This window comes from Pseudorasbora parva, chromosome 5 (assembly GCF_024679245.1).
Source record: "Pseudorasbora parva isolate DD20220531a chromosome 5, ASM2467924v1, whole genome shotgun sequence".
Taxonomy (NCBI): domain Eukaryota; kingdom Metazoa; phylum Chordata; class Actinopteri; order Cypriniformes; family Gobionidae; genus Pseudorasbora; species Pseudorasbora parva.
The window spans coordinates 4,785,408-4,810,322 of NC_090176.1; the positions used below are offsets into that span (position 1 = coordinate 4,785,408).

The window sequence follows — 24,915 nt, forward strand, 5'->3', positions numbered from 1 at the left end:
GCTGTAATTGAAAGAAAAGCATATTTGTTGACTGTATTATGACAGGATGTGATTCCCCAATCTCTCAAACATTACAGCGGCTCGTTTAAGACTTCTGTTTGTGTTCAGCTTTCAAACGTTGGTTGTGTGTTTGCAGAGCGTATGAGAGAATCATGTCAAGGATTTCTGTGCAACATGCAGATTTATTTCTGAAGTATCTTCTCCCTCAACGTTAAATGTTAATCAGTGTTTTGCATATTCGAACTGTGCTGGGAATTCAGCTCTGGCTTTTCCATGTAGCAGGATAGTCAAAGCTTTGCCTCGTAATGCAGCGTGCCGTAAAGCTGTTTGTCAAAGCTTGATCCTAGTTTCTGCGATACTGAATGTCCCACACACAGCAGTGCTAGAGGAATTGCATGGATAGTTTGATATGGATCAGGGTGAGATAAGGAGCATCAGACTATTATTTTATCACTTCAAGTCCTTTAGCTGAACAGTGCTTACAATAGAGAATAACTAAAGTGTTTTCTAAAACATACAAACAGGTGTCTCTTCTCAAAGCACACAACAGCTGGTGTGTGTGCGTCCCTGCGTGTGTGTGTGTGTGTATGTGTGTGTGCGCTGGAGCAATGACAGCTGAAAATTGAGAGAATGTGCACCCTTGCCCTTCACTTCCTACCCAAACTATGTCGACTAGCATACCTCTACAGACTGGGTGGTGTAGCCTAAAACGGCTATATATCTCTGTGTTTTACATTCTTTATTTATATCTTGATGTGAAATGGCTGTAAAAGGGTGATTTATTATTTTATTATTATTATTATATCAAGCAGTCATTTGGAGGAGCCAAGAAGATCTACAATGTACAAGAAGCAAAAATCTATTTAAAAAATAACCAAGGCATTTTTTTTTTTTTACACTGTATAGTTTAATACGTCACACTTTTGTACACATCATTATTACAGTTATTATTAAACAGCAGTAATTACATGCATACTCCATTTCAAAAGTTTGTTAATTTATGTATGTTTAATATGTTTAATCAAAAATACAGTAAACACAGTGAAGTATTATTCTAATGTAAATCATCAGTTCTCTCTGTGAATAAATGTTAAAGTGTGATGTGTTCCTGTGATCAAAGCTGAATTTATCATCATTACTCCAGTCTTCAGAGTCTCATGATCCTTCACTAATCATTCTCAATAATCTTGATCTCTCTTAATCTTGAGAACTGTTGTGCTGCTTCATATTTTTGTGAAAGCCAGGGCTCTTTGGGGAATAGAAAGATCAAAAGAACAGCATTATTGGAAATAGCCATCTAAAGTTACAATATGACAAGTCTTTACTGTCATCTTTGATGGATTTAATGCATCCTTGATTTATTAAAGTATCAATTTCTTTAAAATAAACTGCAACGTGGGGACTTTGGTAATGATTTTGAGTGATGATGACTCAAATGAAGCTCTAGCCCCTTTCACACATACAGTATTTACCAGTAGATTATTGCCTACAGATGTGTGAAAATGACTTTATAAATATACTGGCTAATCAGTTCTGGTAATTATCTGCCATTAAAACATTATTATTTTAATTTCATGTACCTTAAAACCGTCTACTGAACTAACGTGTAAACATTATGGGAAGCGCACTAGCCAGTTGGCTGGAGACCCAAGTTTGGTTTGAAGATGAAGAACATCAGCCTGACGTGGTCATCCGCAGCTCTAGTCAGAATATGAGTCTGATGCTCATTGGGCTGTGATTATGGGGCGTGTTTCAACCCAACCAGGAAAGACCTCAATTGGACAGACCTACATCCAATCAGAGCAGAGGAGCGACACATAATGTTAGTTGTCAAATGTCAACAGAGCTCAACTGCACTGTGTTGCCAAGACTGCAGTTTTCCGCCTTTTTTTCCCATGTCCGTGGGTTGAAGTGAAGCGACCTCAATTATGTGAAATATAGACCCATGAATGCAAATTTTAGCAGCAACCTTGCCAAAATAACACACATTTTATCCCCCAAGCACCATTTTTTTGGGAGAACCTCCCCCCGAGATACTATAGGGCTAGTAGTTGGCGGGTTTTGTTGTAAAAACTTGGCAACCATATCTGCACACACACTGGAATAAGTAACGTTAGAAAATAAAGATGAGTGTAAACGATCTTTGCCGGTGTTGTAAAAAAATATTTAAGGACACACATGGCACTTACCAACACGATCATCATTTCAGAGAGAAACAGTGAAGGTGAATGTATATACAAGTTCGTTTTCTGTTTCGGATTTGAACAAATTCAACCCAAGCCCCTTTGATGACATGATGATTACGATACTGTTGATCATCTGTCCATCATCGGCTAAAGCCTGCCCTGATGATCTCATTGGTCAGTTTCTGTTCATCATCTGTCCATCATCAGCTAAAGCCCGCCCTGATGATCTCATTGGTCAGTTTCTGTTTAGGCATAATTACTCCTCTATGGATCAAGTCCAGACCGAACTGCCCGAGCTCAAATGTTGTGGGCGAGGCTGAGTTCGGCTGGCATCAAGGCTAACATACATTTTCCCGCCCATAGACCCTCCTTTGAAGAAATCAGGACGTGTTCTGTGTGACTGATTGCTTTTTTCCTTTCCTCTCCCACAGAGCTGCAGTTTAAGGTGACCCTCACAGCATCTCTGAGCCCTCAGTCCACCGGCGAACCCACTGAGCTGCTCTGTCAGGTGCTCGATCTCCTACACCTCCAAGATGGCCGCCTGGCCGTAAGCTGGTCTTTCTCCACAAACACACCTGGAGACGTATCTCAGAAGACGCTTGCAATAGCTCACCTGAATGAGCAAGGAGCTCTGATACCTGAAAAGGAGTACCAGCAGAGGCTGGACAGCGGGGACATAGCGGTGACTAGGAAACAGTCAAATGTCTTCGTTCTGCGAATGCTTCAGACTCGAGAAGGAGACAAAGGCTCTTATTCATGCGCGGTGACCGCATTGATGCCTATCCGGCAAGGTGAATGGAGCAAAGTGAAGGAGGTCCAGTCGACTCCTGTTACTGTTCAATGGGCACCAAAGCGTAAGCACTAAATATCTTCCTATTATTGTCTTTCTATTCCATCTAATTTGATAATGTTGCCCAGAAATATACTGTAAGAAAGTATGCTTGAATGTGCTTAGCCAGCGGATTTAGCAGCAACTTCAATATTTAAAGTTTATTATCAGCCCAAAGGGCGATTTTTGGTGCAGCATAAAGTTTGTAACCATATCACACAAAACACACAAACACAACATTCTGACATCTTACACGTTTAGAAGCCTTACAGCAGTTTGAATGAAAGAATATTTATACAGATTGCCTTTTAAGTTTAGGCATACTATAACGTATACCAGAAGTAAGCATTTTAAAGGGGTGATGAATTGAGAAATCAACTTTCCCTTGAGCCTTTGATATATAAAAGTTCATAAGGTCATGGCAATATAAGAATATCCTGTAAGTTTCAGAGCTGAAAACTTCCTTGTTAGTAAAAGAAAAGCTCTTATAGACACCAGGCCCAGAAAACGAGGCTCTCAAATCAATGACGTATTAGAGGGGGAAACGCCGCCTCTAAAGATAAATGTGTACGGCAGCTTCTGTAGCCCCGCCCACCGCCTGCTTCTGTAGCCCCACCCAACGCCTGCTAATATAGCCCCGCCCACCGCCTGCTTCTGTAGCCCCACCCACCGACTCATGGAGCTAAACGAGCAATAAACACGCCGAAGATAGCAAGATAATAGTTTATAAACAAGACACATGTCGACACTGGATTCGCAGACATTGAGATTAAAACACACTGCTGTGCTTCTATATTGGATCCAACAGGAATGGTGCAACACACTTACGTGAGTAAAATATGTTTTTATATGTGATAGTAGCTATTGCATTGTAACAGATTGTATGTATAGGTGTCTAACAGAACATACATTAGCTTGCTGTCACAGGCTGGAGAATCCTTTATTTGTTGGTTCATTGCGATTCGGGATCAGACTCCCAGGGCTCGCAAAGCCCAATGTCCCGGGGCGTTTACTTCCAAGTCTCCAATGATACGCCCATCAAAACCCAGCGTTCAGGAGAGAGCCTCAAAACCAGTGTAGAAAATAGCCTATTACTGATTAGTTATGATGTTTTTAAATGTAAAAACCACACAATCGTCATAAGTTGACCTCAGACAACAGTATACAATTTTTTAAAAAGCCAGTTCATGATACCTTTAAACCCATGAATACAGGATGAGGAGTACAGTCTGCAAGAATAGCTCCAGCTTTCTGTACGACAAACCAATCGAAGATAACGTGGTCTGCTTAATGCCAATAATCTTACTATCTTGGTTGACAATGCCATTCAGTGAGTTTCGCTGTCCCCAGTCTGTCCTTTTGGGATTTGCACTCGCTCTTCTGATACTTCATTTTTACCCCATGATCTAAGAGCTTCCAGCATCTGTGACCGTTGCACCACATATAGCACTGTTTAAAAAAGCTTGCATCAAAGCTTGAAGTTTGAAAGTCTCCACTGTCTCTCATTTTTCAGTGCTCAATAAGGGATTAGAGTAAATGAGTTTAATTGTGTCTGTGATGGCGTCTTCTCTGTGAAGACAGATTTAGCGCACAATGGCCGCTCTGTCTGGGACTGGACCCTTTCCACAGCACCCTTGATTTCACTGATGCTGTGCTCTGAAAATATATGTGATGCTGACATGGTGGCGAGCATTTGTAAGGTGTGATGGCATCTGTTAGTATTCGGCAGGGAAGAACCATATGGCAGAAAGTTGGGAAATTTGGCACATTAATTCAGGAGTGTCTTTTTCTATTTCTCTGACTGTATTCTACAAATGTTTAATGATTTTTGTGTTTTCAGCTTCAAAGGTGCAAGTAGTAGCCCATCGTGTGAGAGAGGCTTCGACTGCTGGCTCCACGTTCGAGATGACCTGCCAGGTGACGGGCCACAACCTGACGAATCCGGGCTACACCGTCCTCATCCGCTTTGAGGAGACTTCGGGAGGCAAATCTCGGAAAGTGCTGTCGCTCAGCCAAGACGCCGTGCTGCAGTCGGAGGAGTGGACCGAGCCCAGCCGGATTGACAGCGTGGTTCTGGAGAAGACCGGGCAGCTGGAGTACCGCTTCCGATTGTACGGGGCTCAGGTCACAGATCGCGGCTTCTACTATTGCGACGTCACGGCCTGGACACGGGACCAGAATCAAGAGTGGATCAAAGCTGACACCCCTAGTGTGGAGTCCAACAAGATTGAGATTGCCTTTGTGCACACAGGTATTACCGAGACTAGACTCAGAATACAGTGAGCTTTGAAGGGATACTTCACCGCTTTTTCATATTAAACTATGTCCTTTGAATGTAAGTGTATGCACACTTGCTGTCCACGTCCAGAAAGGGAATGAAAACATCATCTAAGTAGTCCATATGAGACATCAGTGGGTTCGTTAGACTCTTTTGAAGCGTCGACAACACATTTTGGTCCAAAAATAACAAAAAAAAAGATTTTATTTAGCATTGTCCTCTCTTCCGTGTTTGTTTTCAATCCTCAAATAAAGATTCAAACGGTCACGAATCAGCAGATTGGGATCGCCAATGTCACGAGATTTCAGCAGTTTGCCAACGTGATCCGAATTTTGAATCATGACCGTTTGATTCTTTATTTGAGGAACACTGAAGAGAAGACAATGCTGAATAAAGTCGTAGCTTTTGTTATTTTTGGACCCAAATGTATTGTCGACGCTTCAAAAGAGTCTAACGAACCCACTGATGTCTCATATGGACTACTGTGATGATGTTTTCATTCCCTTCTGGACGTGGACAGCAAGTGTGCATACACTTACATTCAAAGGACAGAAAGGCCTCGGACTAAATCTAAAATATCTTAAACTGTGTGTGAAGATGAAACGAGGTCTTACGGGTGTGGAACGACATTGGGGTGAGTCATTAATGACATAAGTTTCATTTTTGGGTGAACTAACCCTTTAAATACAGTTACACCAATAGTTGAACGATCAAGTATGGTGACACAAAATAAAACGTGACGCTTTTCTAAGCGGGTTAAAAAGGAGAACTATAATGTATGGCGGACTAGCACTTCTGAGAGTACTTTGAATCGGCGCAGTACATCCTCCCTCACATCTCAATAGAGGAAACGTGGAGGTGTTTGGTCGCTTCTAACTTGATCTCTGTTTGGTACCATAGTGAATGAACTGGGCTTAGTGGGCTAAGCTAAATGCTATCAGATCGTCACCGCGCGTCAGAGAGATTAAGAGCATGACGAGAAGAGTTGATACATCCCAGTCTTCGTTAAGGGAATAACAGTTTAATATGAAAAAGCGGTGAAGTATCCCTTTAACACACGGTGATGCTGAATAGCCTGTAGGTGTGTTTACAGCTGAGGTCTTGTTACCCTCACACACTCTCTAGTTCTGTACTTCCCTCTCATGTTTGATTCTGGATGACTAGAGCTCTATAGTCTCTCCCTCAGGGCAGATTCCTGCTGCTCACAGAGACGCTCTCTCTCTCTCTCTCTCTCTCTCTCTCTCTCTCTCTCTCTCTCTCTCTCTCTCTCTCTCTCTCTCTCTCTCTCTCTCTCTCTCTCTCTCTCTCTCTCTCTCTCTCTCTCTCTCTCTCTCTCTCTCTCTCTCTCTCTCTCCTTAATCACTTACACTCTCGCTCTCACTCACTCATTCAAAGGCAGCATTTTAAAACATCATAGACACACTACAGATATGATTGCTTGTTCCAAAAGCCAAACAAAAGCTAAAATCGCATGTATTCTTCACAGTGAAGGCTATCCTATAATGGAAAAAATAAATCTAACATGGCAGAACAAACAAGTGAAACGTTGATTTTATTTATATATATATGGGGTGATTCCGACCCATCCACTCTTTTATCATCTACTCTCTGAATCTGCCTTTGTGTTAACATAAGATCAGTTTATTTCAAAAACACTGACTTCAGGACGAATAGAACTCGTTTTAAGGGTTATAATAATAGTTTTTAATAGATGGATTAAAATGGGCCGTGTTATGCACTTTAATATGCAGAATATTTAATTGTTGCAACTTTCAAAATCAATCGGGAGGATCTTGAATCTCTCCTGCAAATCTATTGTAAACTTCCACTATGTGAATTTTTATAATTCAGACACTTTTGAGATTCAAATTCAGTCAGGATGCTGCCCATGTCGACAATAGACGGCAAGACTTTTGGAAGTTTTAGAAAAAACTACCCCCCCCCCCCCCCCCCCCCACTTACTCACTCTTACTCCTTTGTTTTGTATGAATTAGAACCAAACTGGTTTTTATCTGTGGAAGTCTGTGAAATCTAGATAGACTTTAATAAGCTGTGAATGTGTGTGCTTCCCCTTCTGCAGGTCCAGTGTTCAACATATCCATTCACTCTGAAGCAAGCGGTGTGTTACCGGGAGACACGGTCCAGATGAAGTGCATCATTTCCATCCAGGACGCTCCTCCGAATACAGGCAAGAAATCAGGCAGATTGTTCTCTCTTATCATTTCCAACCGTCTGTCTTTCTAAACTAATGTGATTTTAGTTTGTTAATTTATCTAATCCAAGGACATGACATTGCATTTTAATTTTGGTTTATGTCCAAATTCTTATGAAATATATACTTGTAAGCCATGAGAATGTGATTTTATTGTACATGAATGCATTTTTGGGGAAATATTTCAGACAGGTTTTGTGAGATTAACTCCCGTTTCTTTCACAATGTCACATTCGGCTTAAAGTGCTGATGCAAGAATCGAAGAGAACCTCAAAACTAAAAGAGTGCTTTAAGTGTTTGAATTATTTAAAGGTATTTTTGTAAAACACTTTTTAGCTTTCTATTCGCTGTTCAGTTTCTGTCTGTAATCCACTCTCACCTTGTAAGAACTCTGGATGGCATGCTTTAACACTAATATCCAGGTTTAACCTCTATATTCAGTTTATTCTTCAGTTTTTCCTCAGAAGTCACATGCTGTTGCTCATGATTTGTGTGTGTGGTTATTCACAGACAATATTATAAACCAATACCTCCGGTTGAAAATTATCATCCCATCCTTGCCCCCTGAGTCACATCCTGTATCACGTCTTTTCCTTTTGTTCCTGTTGCTTAATAGTTACTCATAAATACGGTATGCACAGTTATCTGAGGTAGTAAACTGAAGTGCTTATTTATAATAAGATTTTAGCAGTTTTACAGAAGTGCCTAAATTTCACATGCTTTGGTCAACATAGCAAGCATACTATTGAGAAGTATACATTTTTCACACACATCTGTGTTAAAGGTGTGGTTGATTGCCCCTTTTTACAAGATGTAAAATAAGTATCTGATGTCCCCAGAGTGTGTATGTGAAGGTTAAGCTCAAAATACCCCACAAATCGTTTTCTATAGCATGTTAAAATCGTCACTTTTTGAGGGTGAGCAAAAACATAGCATGTCTGTGTCCCTTTAAATGCAAATGAGCTGCTGCTGATGGGGCGGAGCTTTAAAAGTTTGTGTTAGCAGCTCTGATAACCTCATGCAGACACGCAGAGAAACTGTTCAGCCTTTAATGCTCAAAATGGAGTCGGACAATGATGGAGAGACTCAAGAAGAAGTGACGACATGTAGAATGAGAGAGTTGATGAATTTATGAAGCTGATGTGGAGTTAACTATCTTCAAGTCATTTATTAGCATATCCTGCCATGATTATCGAAGAATTCTTAATGTAATCTCAACCTCTTTGCTGTGTGTCCTCAGGGGCGGGGTTTATGTAAATTTCAGGGTTAGTGATGTCACTAACCTGGGAGGAAGCTTGTGTAGTCCTTACTAGCTGTTTGTTGTAGTCCTTAAAAAGCGATTTCTTTAAAAGAAAATAACTCGCTTTGCTTTAAACTTTGAGTGTCGTAACTTTGCAGATGTTGTTTATGCCCATACAGCATTACACAAGTGAAATCATTAAAGGAACTGCTCTTATTAGTAGCTGAAAGCATAATCTAATCAGTGTTGCCTATAATTAGTTACTGTAATTTAATTACTTTTCCCTTGAAAAAGTAAAGTAAGGGATTACTCTTATTTTTTCTGTAATCTAATTACAGTTACTTCTGATGTAGTTAAACTAAATACTAAATATGATTATACATAATTCAATACTGGAATTAACATCAATATTTAAAGTCTAATTTTAAAATAAATGTTTTTATGTATCCTTCTCACATTTTTAATACTTTGGTCAGTTAATAAGAGTAATTTATGTAGTTTTATATTATGTATTTGAATGAGTTAAGAGCGTTTCATATCTATCCTTGAATTGTGTAACTCGAGGTTGATATAGGATTTAGAAAGTAATTAAAAAGTAATTAGTAATAAGTAATTAAATACTTTTTGGAGAGAGTAATTTGTACAGTAATGTAATTACACTATTGAAGATGTAATTAGTAACTAGTAATTAATTACTTTTTTAAAGTAACTTACCCAACACTGAATCGAATTAGCCAAAGACTATAATAAACAAACCCACAAGAGGCGTATGTTGTGTAAAACGTCATAAACTGGTGTGTTCTTCAGATTTTGGCAGAATTGTAACGTCCGTCATGTGAAGTCGGCATGAAACACTAGTTAGCGCTAGTCTGTTTTTCACTGTTGTGCCGTATATCCGAGTGAAACACTTCTGGATCAAGAACAAATGTAGGATGTAGGGCGTCATCTGAGAAGAAAGGGATGTCACTGCAAGAGGTAGGGGGCGTTATTCTGATTCAAAATGACCAGGAACATGAATTTAAAACAATAATGATATGCACCGATAAATCATTTATAATAAATGCTGTGATTTATTTAAACATTTTGATTTCATGGTGACTGTAATGTTCCACACAACCTCTTTTTTGTAAGTTGCTTTAGCGCATTAGTTATGATATCAACTTCCAAAAACTGTTAAAAAGTGCTAGTTCTTTTCAAAATGGTAGAAAACATGAAAAGGACCCACAAATAAACATAAAACACAGAGTGTGAAACCTAATACACACACACCCAGTGCAGTCTTTAGTTGTGAGGAAGTGTGAGAAGAGGGAACTCTTCTGACTGACGGTCTTTTGTGATTGATTTTTTGCCACATCATGCCTCGTTTGTTCTGGACAGACAAATTGCTTGTCGATGGGATAAATATTGTCACGGCTCATATGTTTAAGACGGTGTAATGTGTGCCTTTCTAACACCTCTGTTTGCTTGTGGATGTCAGTGTTTAGTGATCGTCAGCATGTCGAGAGCTGCGGCGCGGCCGTCGGGGCATTGCCTGCTGTGATCGTATCTGTCAGAAATGTTGCACTCTCGTGGCTGAGCGTTGGGTAATACTCAGCATAAGAGGTAAAACGTCCCTCCCTCATCCGTCTGTAGCCACAGACAGGCACACACTTGCTGTAGTCATAGATGCATGCCAGCACAATGTTCACACTTCTCTTTTCAGTACAGTATAGAGAAACGAGAGATGTTTTTGTGCTGCGTTCATTGTTAGGACTCTGAAAAGATTGTCGGCCTGAGGGAAAAGGTTTGTGTTTCTATTGTGTTTCTTTAAGTGTAATCCCCGGGCAAACCTTAGGTTTTGTGTTTTTAAAGAGTAGTTCACCTAAGAATGGAAGTGCAGTCAGCATTTACTCACCTGTGTGTCATTCGAGTCTTGTTTTTAGTAGAAATAGACTCATGTATTATATTCCAAGGCTTCTGAAGCAACACAGTAAGCTTTGAGAAACACAACAAATTAAAGAGACCAAAAAATGAACTCGCCCTCACTGAAGGCTCAACATGTCTTCATGTTCCACAGAAGAAATACAGATGTAGTTTTGTTAGTAAATGATGACAGAAGTTTAATGTTTGTGTGATTATCCCTCCAGAGCTGCGTGCTTGCTTTTATCTTCCACCCAAAAGATACATAATAATAGAAGTTGGGAACGACATGTTCACTTAGGTTTGGGTGATCTATTCCTCTACAGCGTTGTAGTGTGAAATCACATTACAGTGTTTAATTTTTAATTAAACTCATAAATCTTAAAATGCCTGCATTGCTTGTTCTTGCGCGCAGGCTGACTAATGTACTCAAGTAATGCAGCCAGGAAAATGTGCTCCAACTGAAGGGAAGCGTCGGGCCGGGAGATGAAAGGACCCGCGAGTACAATCTCAACCCAAAGCTGCGAGTTCCTCTTTTATTCTGGGCTCGATTAGAGCAGAAAGAACATTGTTTTAAGGCTAATTTTGGCCTAGTTGTTGTTCGCCGTGGTTGAGAATAAGGCCAGTGCTGCTCCCTTAGGCTCCATATGAGCTCAGGTTCAGAGAAAACGTCATCCTACACAAACTATGGAGGCTGTGAAGCACACATTTCTACTTTGAAAATAGCTGAGGGTAACTGTGAGAGATGTTTTGTGGCTATAAAAATATCTTTGGGTGTATGAAAAATCTCTATTCACAGATGAACACTTCAAAAAATGCTTTTCTTCCTCAGTATTTTTGTCTTGTTTTAGTCCAAACATCTAAAAGTTCTTAAAACAAGAAGTATTTACTAGACAAGCAAAAGTTATTGTCTTGTGTTGGGGAAAAATAACTCAAAATGAAGAGAGTTTTTGCTTAAAATAAGATCAATAATCTGCCAATGGGGTGAGAGAAATAATCTTAATTCAAACAGAAAACAAGATTATTTCTCTCACCCCATTGGCAGATTATTGATCTTATTTAAAGCAAAAACTCTCTTCATTTTGAGTTATTTTTCCCCAAACGAGACAATGATTTGTACTTGTCGAGTAAATGTTTCTTAATGAAAGAATCTTTAGATATTTTTTTGTATATTTTGAGTAGAAACGACAAAAATACTAAGTAAGAAGAGCGTTTTGTTGCAGTGAAGTGTTTGAGGTGTGGTAAATACCACCCTAATAGTCATTTAGTGTAATCTGTGTATATTAATATATCCGTCCCGTCACCGCATTCAGCATTAGATGCTGTCTGGAGGCAGTGAAGTTCAGTCATTAATCTCTGCAGATAGTAGAAAAGGCACAATTACCCAGTGAATGTAGAGGACGCTCGTCTCGGCTGTTCGTCCCCCCGCGGGCCCCGGAAGCGAGCGCTAGTTCGGACATGTCATTCCTCATCACTGATGATCATATAACTTTAATACACTAAAGATCATCAGGATTCCTGCAATGCCAGAGGCTTTCCTTAATTTGCCCAACTAGGGTCATCATGGTTGGAATGAATCTTAACTCTAATATGGAGATTGATTTGTGAGGTAATTGATTACTGGATTAAAGAGAGCAGGATTTGATAATATAGGAGAAAATATATATATATAATATGCTGTATAATATTTCCTGATTATTATTATATTCCTAATATTGCTGCCAAACCAGCCCTGACCCATCGAGGCATGGACTCCACTAGACCCCTTAAGGTGTGCTGTGGCATCTAGCACCAAGATGTTAGCAGCAGATCCTTTAAGTTGTGAGGTGGGGCCTCCAGGGATTAGACTTGTTTGTTCACCACATCGTGTGTGTGGCTTACCTGGGGAACACATGGCCCTAGGATGCACTATGGGAAGAAGGCGAGCCGGCGGAGGCAGTGTGATGCTTTGGGCAATGTTCTGCTGGGAAACCTTGGGTCCTCCATCCATGTGGATGTTACTTTGACACGCTCCACCTACCTAAGCATTGCTGAGACCATGTTCAGCCTTTGATGGAAACGGTATTCTGGTGGCTGTGGCTCTTCCAGCAGGATAATGCTCCTGACACAAAGCACAAACGCTTCAGGAATGGTTTGAGGAGCACAACGACCAGTTTGAGGCGTCGACTCGGCCTCCAGATTCCCCAGATCTCAATCCAGTCGAGCATCTGTGGGATGAGCTGAACAAACCAGTCCGATCCATGGAGGCCACACCTCACAGCTTACAGGACTTAAATGATCTGCTGCTAACATCTTGGTGCGATATACCACAGCACACCTTCAGGGGTCAGTGGAGTCCACGCCTCGACGGGTCCAACCTAATTATATAGCATAACAATTTGCAATGACAATGAAATTGTAAATACTGTAAGTGTGAAGGTCATGTTACACTTTAAGAATCACACGTTGTGTTGAGTTCACGTGGTGTTCTTCTAGTTATTAGCTTGGTTTTGGCGTGATGAGTATCAGAATGCCGTGGTGAGCGTGAGCTGCGCTCGTGGTTGTCAGTTTCTGATTACCCAATGGCCTTCATTTAGATTCCTCCCATAGCAGTGGGACGGCGTGTAGAGGCCTGTCTGAGTCTCCAGCCCCACTGCGGATCATCAGGGAGGGTTTCTGCCTCCTCAGTGGAGCTGTAATGCTATTCAACCACCTGAAAGACACTATTTAACTTGGTTTCCTTTCCATACACTACTTGAATACACTTGTGGTTGTGGTACACATGATGAATAAGCTCCAGCTCTGGCACGAGTGTTTGAAGTGCTGACACATTACGCCTATGAACAAGAGTCACCTCCACCGGTGCATTCACACAGTTACACTACCGTCAGAAGTTAGGAGGAATTACAAATCACATTTTGTCAAGTTGTTTCATTTGTTCATTTGAGTTTTGAAATATGACATCACAATTATAATTATACAGTGTATAAAATGGTATATATATTATACACAATTATAAGACCTGAAAATGTTGTAAAAGGGAAAACCTGGAATAAGCAGTTTGTTACCCATAATTTATTTTAAAAAATCTATCTGCAACAAAATGTGTTTGTGTAAGCCGTTTAATGGAGTTAACATGAAAAATGTGCATTAAAACAAATAGACCCTTTTAAAATGAAAGTGAGCCAATGAGTGGTCCTCTGCTGCCACCTGCTGGTTAAAATAGTCATTTTAGCTAACTATGAGTGAAACGTCACTTCATCATTGTGTTTCAGACAATGCCACCTTGTGGAATAAAGGTGAATTGCACCTTTTGTCATTATAGATTCATTTATCATTGTGCAAAAAAAAATATATACGTACAATCGTTAGCGACCCTATACAATTTTGACAAAAAACTAGTGTAAAAACAGGCATTTAATTATAATTCTATTATTTTTTCTTGTTATATTGTTTAAAATGGATTGATTGAGGAATACTAAGAAGGTTGATGTCTAACTTAAGGAGGAGGAGGAGAGTGAATGACGTCCCGGGTCGCTAGGTATGCATTTAAGAGTTAAACAGTTTTACCCCGTGTGTGTCCCACAGGTGATCTGGCGTTTGACGTTCGCTGGTTCCAGAAGGCCGGCCGGCCTGTGGATAATGGAGTCTCGCCTCTCATCAGCATGGACCGCTGGGGGGTGGTGAAGAAGAGCGGCTCCAACGACAGCAGCCTGGAGCGCACTGACCGACACACGTTTGTCCTCAGCTTGCACAAGATTGAGGAGCGAGATGTGGGAGAATACCACTGTAGGGCCACACCCTGGCTCCTGTCCCCTGCTACTGGAGCCTGGGGCAAGGAGATGGAGCTCATCTCGGCTACAGCATACCTCTCTGTCCAACTGCAATGTAAGGATCCTTACGGTTGTGTCTAGGGATGGGAAGAGTTAAAGGGGTCGTGAAACGCAACACTGCAAAAAAGGCTCTTCTTCCTCAGTATTTTTGTCTTGTTTTAGTCCAAACATCTAAATATTCTTAAAACAAGAAGTATTTACTAGACAAGCAAAAGTAATTGTCTTGTTTTTGGGAAAAATAACTCAAAATGAAGAGAGTTTTTGCTTAAAATAAGACAAATAATCTGCCAATAGAGTAAGGAAAAATAATGTTGTCTTCTGTTTGAAATAAGATTATTTCTCTCACCACATTGGCAGATTATTTGTCTTATTTTAAGCAAAAACTCTTCATTTTGAGTTATTTTTTCCCAAAACAAGACAATTACTTTTGCTTGTCTATTAAATACTTCTTGATTTAAGAATTTTTAGATATTTGGACTAAAACAAGACAAAAATACTAAGTAGGAAAAGTATTTTTTGCAGTGAAATAGTTGAATTACCATTCTGGAGGTTAGCTTCTGAAGTTTTTTGCATCAAAATAAGTGTAAAGCCCTTTTCAGATGGTGATTGTTTCTCGTGGGGTCGTAAGGTATTTCATCATTGACAGCGGCTAGTCTGGGATTTTATCGCCGTCTCAATCCAGAATGTCAGTGTTTTTCTCCCACCATCTGCGTAAAAGTCCCCGGCTGAATTACTAACTGTTTTTAGACAAACACAAGGTCACATAGTGATTTCATTGCCGTCCGAATCCACATCTCTGAGTTTGCAAGAAAAGATTGCTTCAAAATTAATTGGTTATATCCTTTTTGGCCACTGTGGAGCACCGTACAGTTGTCATTTGAATGCATTTTGAAGATCTATAGTAGGGGTGACCCCGAATAGTCGAAGATTCGATGCATCGATATGTGGAGCCTGATTCGGCCACCGATCTCACGGTCGAATCTTCGCGGGTGTTATGAAACGAGGATCATACCATTTTGGCAATATGGGGGTGCTCAATATTTTAAAGACGTGTCGCGGCGCTGATTAGCTAAGCATCGGTGTGCGACCCCTTTAAGGGCGCTGAGCTTCGCACCGCGCCTTTAAAATTAGAACACGTTCAACGAGTGTACACACACCGGCGGCAGCATTCAGCGCCTGTCCGCGGCCACTCAGGAAGTTGTTTAAAATCCTGCCGCACCACAGAGCGCTTTTGTGTAGCTCTTCTGTCAGTCAATTCAAAACTGAGCTCGCGTGTATATAAAGTGCGCGTCAGGTGGCGGTGTGAGATCCTGAGGCGCGGGGCTGAGCTTCGCGTCCTTCACCGCTTTAGGTACAATCGGCTTAAGAACGTACATGTAACGCACTCAAAGTGTTCTTTTCCTCTCTAGGCAGGTATTTTTTTTAGGTTTATTTATCAAAATGTTCTTTTATTTGTGTGATGTTCTGTATTTCGATCGCGGCTTTAACATGTTATGAGAAAACAGTGTATTAATGTTTATCCACCACATTACCTTTTAGGCTATTTAAACCTAAATAAGAAAGCCATTGTCAGTTCGTCTGTCAGTTGGCAGGCAGTTTTGGTCGCTTTATTAAAAGTTGTTGCTGTGTGCAGTGTGTAAAGGAAAATAAAAATAGTTTTACCCTTCTGCTGACAGTGTCGTGCCCCTCCCAACCCATTCACACACACATTCGACTATCGGTCGACCATAGAGAGATTCGACAATTCTGATTCAATTGTCTAAATCCTTAGTCGAGGACAGCCCTAATCTATAGGCTACTCTTTTATTACTTAAATGCTGGAAAGTATTCACAAGATAATAAATCTTTCATCGCTGCTCAAAAGAGAAAGAGAAGAAAAACACGGAAACATTTGAAATGAGCGTACGGCAGTAATTAACGTTATAGACTAGATTTGCAGCATTGTAGGCCTATTGACTTTCCTCTCACTTCCACATTTTTAAAATGACATCTTCCTATTTTTAAACAGCAGATTCCAAGCATATGACATTTTCACAGCAGACAATCATTCGACGGACCACGTGAGCATGTTCACAGGTGCGCAGGATCACAAAACGCACTCCTCCGCTGGGAATAAATCCCCATCCGAATGCACGAGTTTATCACTGAAGGGGCATGCAAATGTATTTTCACAAACGTCCACATGAGAAACAATTTCCCTCCGAATAGGGCTTTACAGTGGTAATTTTCCATCCTCGTTGTCTCTGCCACAAACACTATCGTAAGGGTTGTTACCGCTTTCAGAAACGGCAGTAAACCTGATATGATTGGCGTGCTCCATTGTACCATATCCATGCCCTCTCCCTCAGCATGTCATGCTTGTTTTGACATTGGCTGTAATAGAGCCATATATGTCTGAGCCAGAGTCAAATTCAAATGAACTAATCCAACCACAATGATTCCCCCCGAGGACAAAGTACTTGAACTGCCAGAACTTTCCATACAAGATATTCAGGAATAAACGGCAGCATGTTTAGAATAATTAAGAGAAGAGTTGTGAAATGAGACAAATAAACAAAAACATTCTTGTTCAGTTACTCAGGCGTGTCATTACAATTTTAGACATGCGTTTCTAATAGTCTGATCTTTCGGACGGGTACGTGCTGTTTTTGGAGCTGCACTTTGTCTACATTACGAATGGGGAGATTTGAAATCCTGCCGTTTCAGAAGTGTGGACAACAAAAGCTCATATTTTAAACTAGAGATATGAAACTTGCAGTATGGTTTTGTTGTAGACTAACTTCTTGTATATGGAAATATCAAGAACATTTTGATTTTCATGACCTCTTTAAACTCTGGTCCTGAATCTGATTCTGTTAATGAATCTGGTTCCTTAAATAAACCAGTACAGCTTAAAGAAATAACCTGTGTGCAGATGATTTTCATATCCAACTCAGTTCATAGTCTTTCAAAATAACAACATGAAATTACTATAAAAGTAGTCAAAATGACTGTACTATTTGCCAGGGTTTTTTCAAAAGTGCAATACCTTTCTCTAAGAAGAAGTTATTACTTTCCAATGTTGATATTCTCGCTGCAAAAAAGGTGAACTTTTACCTTGTACAGCATCTCTATCTTTATGCATGCTATGTAAAAGTTATTGAAGACAATAGATATACATGAGAATAAGGTCTTCCATTGTTGCTGTTCCTACAAGCATGTGTTAGATCCACTGTTTGTCACAAACACTCCACAACCACTTCCAGAAATTCCCAATATATCGTCCTAATCTCCGCCAGATACAGTGGGATAAGGGGAATGTGATGCCCTTATCACAACATGCAAGTAAAGACTCCTCTCTCTTCAGAGTAGTGTCAGAAAGCTTTATTAATTTCCATTTCAATAGTTCCTAGGTAAGAAGAACCAGGAACCTCAAACACAGAGGCCAAAATCAAGTTGTTTCCACTATTGGGCCAGTAGCCCTGCAACGCCACTTCACCAGCTGACTGAAAACTAGCTAGATCGCAAAATGAGCATGACAGACGCTAAATATATTTATCACAATTTCTACAGTGCTCAGAATTCCTAACGGATCACAAGGAAGTTATGTAAAACACTCGCTGGTGTCTGAAAGGGAGTTTTGAGTTGAATATTGTTTTAAATGCTTTATGTTGAGGTTAGCTGGTATATCATGTGAAATGAGCAGCGATATTCACCATCTCCTGACTCAGGTAAACTCCGCCTTTGTTCATGACCACTCCTCAAGCCCTAATTGCCCTGCTTTGGAACAAGGTATTCAGTGGGCCAAAAACCCCTGACCGTTGCCCCCTGAGAAAGCCCAGATGAGGCCTGATTAAACCCCAGAAGTAACAATGGGAACGAGACTGGCCCTGGCTCGCACTAACATGCTTGCTTTTGCTAATAATTACTTCAGCACAGGGCTGGGCAGCTCTGGCCCACAGCTCTGGCCCACTTTCCTGCAGAGTTTTGGTCCAACCCTGGTCAAATACACCCATTTAGGCTAATCATGGGATTAATAGAGAGCTATAGGCAGGTGAGTTTGATCAGGGTTAGAGCTAAACTCTGCAGGAAAGAGGATCTTGAGAGCCAGAGTTGCCCAGCTCTGCTCCATCATATAGACCAGGAGTATCCAACCCTGCTTCTTCCAGCAGAGTTTAGCTCCAGACCGAATTAACACTCTTGAACCTAGGTCTAACCTTAAGGATGATTAGAAACTTCCAGTCAGCTGTGTTGGAGCTAAACTCTTGCAGGAAAGTGGACCTTCAGGAGCAGGATTGGACACCCCTGTTATAGTTGGACTATCAGCTATTAAACACTACGTTGGAGGTCTCCATGGTATCTACTATTAAAGCAAACTTAGGAGTGGCATTAGTGGATGGAGAGTTTAGTGCACTTCTGGGAGTCTGACATGAACCACTGGCCTGTCAGAGCCACTCTATTACAGAAATTTGCCCTATATCCTCCTGGAGCCCTATTCACAAAACATCTTAAGATCGACAACTTGCCGATTTAGGAGAAACTGTTAAAAATAATGGCCGTGTCAGTCCTAATTTTAGGACTCCTAAATTTTTGTTCTAAGAGTATTTCACAAAGCATTTTAGTGCTAAAACTAGCTCCTAAATCCATGACACGTTAGTAGTCAAGAGAACTCCTAAGTCACTAAGACCAAATCACAAACCAATCCTAATGGCTGTTAGAGCAATCTGCCCAAAGACACTATACAACACTGAGGCAATAGTGATAATTAATGTATCTTTAATTTAAAAAAATGCAGATTATCTGTGGTAGTTGATTTCTCGAGTTCACTCTTACAAATTATTTAGTAAAGTAAAACACATAGGCTAAGCGTATTTGACATGTTGTCCGAAGTGATCGAGGACTCTGAGCTGAGAGTTTATCCCAAACCTAGAGTTCTGATCACAGACCGAGATTTTGGAAACTAACGTTAGGTGAGTCGGCTCTCGCTGTGTATTATATACCTCTTCTTGTGCTGATTAGATAGGCACTTTGAACGTGCTCCTCACAAACTTTGTTTGTAAAACATAATTTTCGCTTGAATTCTGCAATCTCTCGAGATGACGACATGTTAGAGTCTGACTATTAACTGAACATATACTTTAAAATCTTTAATTTGAATATGGCAACATTTATACCTTGTTAAACAAAACATTTATATTATTTAAATCATGGACCGAGACTCCTCCCCTATCAGCCAATCAATGTAGTCATAGTTAGTAAGCGTAATGACAGGATCTGTAGCAACAAGGTGAACCCTGCCCTTACTCTTAGCTTAATACCTCTCTCTATTCCTTAGCAAAGGTGCTCTCAGCAGCTTTGTGAATAGGTTTTAAGAGAACCTAACTCATAACTAAGAAAGTTTACCGCCCTTTAAAAGAACTCTTAGTGGTAAGATAACATGTTTTGTGAATACGGCCCCTGATCTCTGCAAGATACCTTGGGATAAGGGTGAAGCTATGCCCTTATCACAAAACGCAAGTAAAGACTTTCTGGACTCCACTCTCTTTTTACAGAAGACATCAATAATAATTTCAGCACAGGGCTAGGCATCTCTGGCCCTCGAAATCCACTTTCCTGCAAAGTTTAGCTCCAACCCTAATCAAACAAACCTAAACAAGCTAATCAAGGTCTTCATGATCACTAGAAAGCTGCAGGCAGGTGAGTTTTAACAGGGTTTGAGATGAACTCTTCAGGAAAGTGGATCTTGTTGCCCAGTCCTGCTCCAGGAGGGCCTCCTCAGGAGTTTAGCTTCAGTCCTAATCAACACACCTGAACCAGCACATCTTCAAGATGGTGGGTGTGTTGGACCTAAACTCTTGCAGGAAATTGGCTCTCCAGGAGAGTGTTATAGTTGGACTATCAGCTATTAAACACTACATGGAGGCCTCCATGGTATCTACTTCTAAAACCAAGCTTTGGATGAGCATCAGGGGATGGACATTTGTGGACTTCTGGCAGTCTGAAATTATTATTATTTTAGAACCACTGGCCTTTCACAATTAAAAGGGGTTATGGTTTTTCATGTAGGGAACTAATGACTTCCTATCCCTTCTTCAGTGGAGCATATATGCTCTCAATAGGGTTGGGTACCGAAAGGTACCTATATAACCGGTATGTATCAGACCGAATCAGAACGCAGATTTCGGTTCCTCATTTCGGTGCCATCAGACGTGCTTTCACGCTTTGGCTGGCGCTGATCTAGAGACAGACACGCTCAGCGCTCGTCACATATCACAACTATTCATTGTTTTCAACAACATCATGTTTATTTAGGTTCCAGACATTTAAATGCACATAAATACAAGCAAAAAACACACTGATGTATATAGAAGTGGCAATAACAATCCTCTCAGACAGTTTGACTATGCGTCTTATTCATATCAGATACACGTTTTATAAATAACTTAACTATGTAGTTTACTCTAGTCTTCTCCCAGTTCATTGGTCATTTACTTTCATGTATTTCGTCTCATTCGCTGAGGTGCAAACTAACATGGCAGCGCCCATCGCGCAATATAACATGATCCTTAGGACAAAACACATTCACTTACACATATTTGAAAATCAGAATACCAGATAGTTCATTATATATGGTATTACATGGTATATTTAACATGGTATATTTTGAATAAAAAAGAAAAAAATGCATCTGTGATACAGTGCTATTGCGGCTGCTGTGTCATGTGAGAAGCACGACGCATCACCATGGAAACAACAAGGAGATACGTTTTAAAATATTTAAAATATGTTTATTTCAGCAAAATAAAGCTGAACCTGGAAGATGGTAAAACAATGTAACAAAAAGCCATTCTTTAATGTCATCCACCATCGTTTTGTGGCTCTTTTTTTTTTTTTTAAGCATCGGTTCAGGCCCCGTTTAGGCACCGGTACCTTTTTAAAAGTACTGGTTTGGCACCGGTACCGTTTTAAAAGTACTGGTTTGGCACAGGTACCGTTTTAAAAGTACTGGTTTGGCACAGGTACCGTTTTAAAAGTACTGGTTTGGCAACGGTACCGTTTTAAAAGTACTGGTTTGGCAACGGTACCGTTTTAAAAGTACTCGTTTGGCAACGGTACCGTTTTAAAAGTACTGGTTTGGCAACGGTACCGTTTTAAAAGTACTCGTTTGGCAACGGTACCGTTTTAAAAGTACTCGTTTGGCAACGGTACCGTTTTAAAAGTACTCGTTTGGCAACGGTACCGTTTTAAAAGTACTGGTTTGGCAACAGTACCGTTTTAAAAGTACTGGTTTGGCAACGGTACCGTTTTAAAAGTACTGGTTTGGCACCGGTACCGTTTTAAAAGTACTGGTTTGGCACCGGTACCATTTTAAAAGTACTGGTTTGGCACCGGTACCGTTTTAAAAGTACTGGTTTGGCAACAGTACCGTTTTAAAAGTACTGGTTTGGCACCGGTACCGTTTTAAAAGTACTCGTTTGGCAACGGTACCATTTTAAAAGCACTCGTTTGGCAACGGTACCGTTTTAAAAGTACTGGTTTGGCAACGGTACCATTTTAAAAGTACTGGTTTGGTACCGTTTTAAAAGTACTGGTTTGGCACCGGTACCGTTTTAAAAGCACTCGTTTGGCAACAGTACCGTTTTAAAAGTACTGGTTTGGCAACGGTACCGTTTTAAAAGTACTGGTTTGGCACCGGTACCGTTTTAAAAGTACTGGTTTGGCACCGGTACCGTTTTAAAAGTACTCGTTTGGCAACGGTACCGTTTTAAAAGTACTGGTTTGGCAACGGTACCGTTTTAAAAGTACTGGTTTGGCAACGGTACCGTTTTAAAAGTACTGGTTTGGCACCGGTACCGTTTTAAAAGTACTCGTTTGGCACCGGTACCTTTTTAAAAGTACTGGTTTGGCACCGGTATCGTAAAAACCCAAATGATACCCAACCCTAGCTCTCAAAGACCACAACACCTCAGAAATCTACATCCCCAGTCGCTCCTCCCAAATTTTTGCTTCCATTACTAAACTCGCATCCACATAAGCTGCAACACCGGACCTCAAAAGCATTACGGTCCACTTACGGAGACTCACAATACATGCATTTAATGCCGAAGAACCTTGTGTCCCCATATCTGTCGGTGACTGATTGTGTTTTGTTGTTCTGCAGTGTGGGAGTCTCTGAAGATGCCGCTGGGATACGGTGTGTTTGCTGCTGTGATCGCCGCCGTCCTCTCAGTGCTGTTGGGTCTTGCGGTCGCCCACTGCTGTTTCTCCAGGAACCCCATGCACACTCCTCGCCCCCGAAAGAAGCTCGTGGACATGGACATGGACATGGATTAAACCCGTCCTCCCTCCAAACGCTGTGGCCCGACCCTGCCCAAAACCACTTGTTGGATGTGTATGCACATTGCTTAACATGAGATGGAGAACCTGTTTATATGCACTCCGAGGATCGAGCCACTGACGGCGACTGACGGCTCTGTTTCCGCTCGGTAGCAATACACTTATTATTCTCAGGAATAGAGCACTGATGGTTTTTCTTCCCCTTGTAACTTATAACACATCCTGACTGCTGATCGGATGAGAGATTCTGGAGTACAAACTTGTGACTGCACTATGACCAAGCCAGCAATGTTAGAGTTTGTACATTTGATGATGGTTATTTTATCATACCAATTAATAGGACGGACTCTAACGAAAGAGCCAAGATCCTGTCGGTTATGAGACTCCAGTTTTAGACTGGCCTTTTAAACCGCTGCAGTCCCAGAAGATTCGATTGTCACGTCCGTTGTGACCCTCGCCCTGCCCGTCTGTCAGAGTTATTTACCTAAAACGACTGAGCTTTCTTCTCTGTGGAAAAAAGTGCAGCGTGGATCCACAGGCTAAAGGAACAGGATGGCTGATGGACGGCTGCTCCAAGACCGTCTGGGATCCAGAAAGTGAAAACTCGAGGGAACGGACCCAACCCGTCAATCCGTGGCTTGGCTCAGAGCTCCCTTAAAGAACGCTTGTCTGGCATTTCAAAGGCTCTGAGAACTGACATGCACGCTGTTGGCATTAACTTTGTCCTCACTTTCTCTGACAAACAATGAGAAATATCAGTATCCAATCCCAGTTTCCAAACTTGCTTCTTTTTCCCCTCTCTCTCTCTCTCTGGTTGGAATCCACTCATCATGCCGATTCTGACACCACTGACCGATGATTGTGGTGGATCTTTTGGTGGAAATGGCCTTCATCCACCATGTGGTCAGCAGAGTATTTTCTGAGAAGGGAAGCTGTTGGTATGTGCGGTAGATTTACGCCGTTCAGGTTTATAGACAAATGGAATTTCCCCAAGATGTTTTACTTTTATATGCAGTAGTCGCTTTTTTATTGTTTTTTTTTTTCTAAGAGGAAATAAGTATTTTTTTGTTGTCATTCAGTGACTGACTCACTCCGGTTCTCAAACCTGCAAACATGTATTTCTCAATAAAAAAAAGTGTATAACACTGTTGACTTGGGCTTTCTGTTTTTCCCAAATCTGCTGAGAAGCCCCTGGGAAACTCCATTTTTAAATTATTAATGACGATGAATGCTGTCATATTTCTTTCCATTCCTGACGACTGGCATTTCAGTTTGACTTCCCTTCATTTACTCTGCTTTCTGGTCATTTGTCCTCTTTTCCTCATGACACATGTCTTTATTAACAGAAACTGGTAGTATTGATTTACATGAATGATTTTTGTAATTCCAGATGTTTTAGGAACTGTTCTTCAATAAAGCTATAGTTTTAATGAAAGAAATTTGAGTTTACTTTTTGATATTATAGTTTTAGCATTTTAATTCAGATTATTTCAATGTAAAATAATAATATAATAATACTTTATTACGTTGAATGCCATCCGGCGGCCCTCTTGGTGGTTTACTGAGGTTCATTTATTCACTTTTTTCTTCCAAACCTGCATGACTTTCTTCTGTCGAACACAAAAGGCAACTTTTTGAAGAATCCTCATGCAGTTCTTCTTTTCACACAGGACAACTCTAACTATAAAAGCCTCTTAAAAGAAGCGGAGATGTTCTGTAAGTCAGTCCTACACGGACCATCTTCCCCTTTCATCAGGTCTGTTTGCAGGGACTGTATCTAATAAACACTATTGGTTGTGAGTTTTATCTTTTAAAGAGTATTCAATTGTGAAAGAGCCTTACACCTATTTATATACATAAAAAAATTTGCACATTTATGTAACCATTTAGTATTTGTTACTCTCCCTCATTGGGAATTCGCTGTCTCTTGTAATGAATGCTTACGAAGGTTTTCAGTCACACGGGTCCGTCTGTGACGTCAGCCAGAGTTTATTTTTAGAGCATCTGAACCAGTTTAACAAATTTTAAGCACTCAAGAAGCAGATAAACGGCCTTAGCTTGAGGAGGGCTTGACCTTCGACACTGAGCCATGTTTCATTTTCCTGATGTGCAAGTTTAGGCTTTCATCGCTATCCTTCATTTG

At 40.7% G+C, this 24,915-nt stretch overlaps 1 protein-coding gene across 1 annotated transcript in view; it reads left to right on the plus strand.

Annotated features, from left to right (window-relative positions):
- ptgfrna (prostaglandin F2 receptor inhibitor a) overlaps positions 1–24,204 on the plus strand; it is a 49,118-nt gene extending 24,914 nt beyond the window's left edge. Inside the window, exons 4-8 of the mRNA XM_067443074.1 lie at positions 2,618–3,040; positions 4,856–5,266; positions 7,374–7,481; positions 14,212–14,511; positions 22,597–24,204. Of these exons, the coding sequence (XP_067299175.1) occupies positions 2,618–3,040; positions 4,856–5,266; positions 7,374–7,481; positions 14,212–14,511; positions 22,597–22,769 (1,415 nt within the window). The 3' untranslated portion in view covers positions 22,770–24,204. The remainder of the gene's footprint in view (positions 1–2,617; positions 3,041–4,855; positions 5,267–7,373; positions 7,482–14,211; positions 14,512–22,596) is intronic.
- Positions 24,205–24,915: the final 711 nt, after the last annotated feature.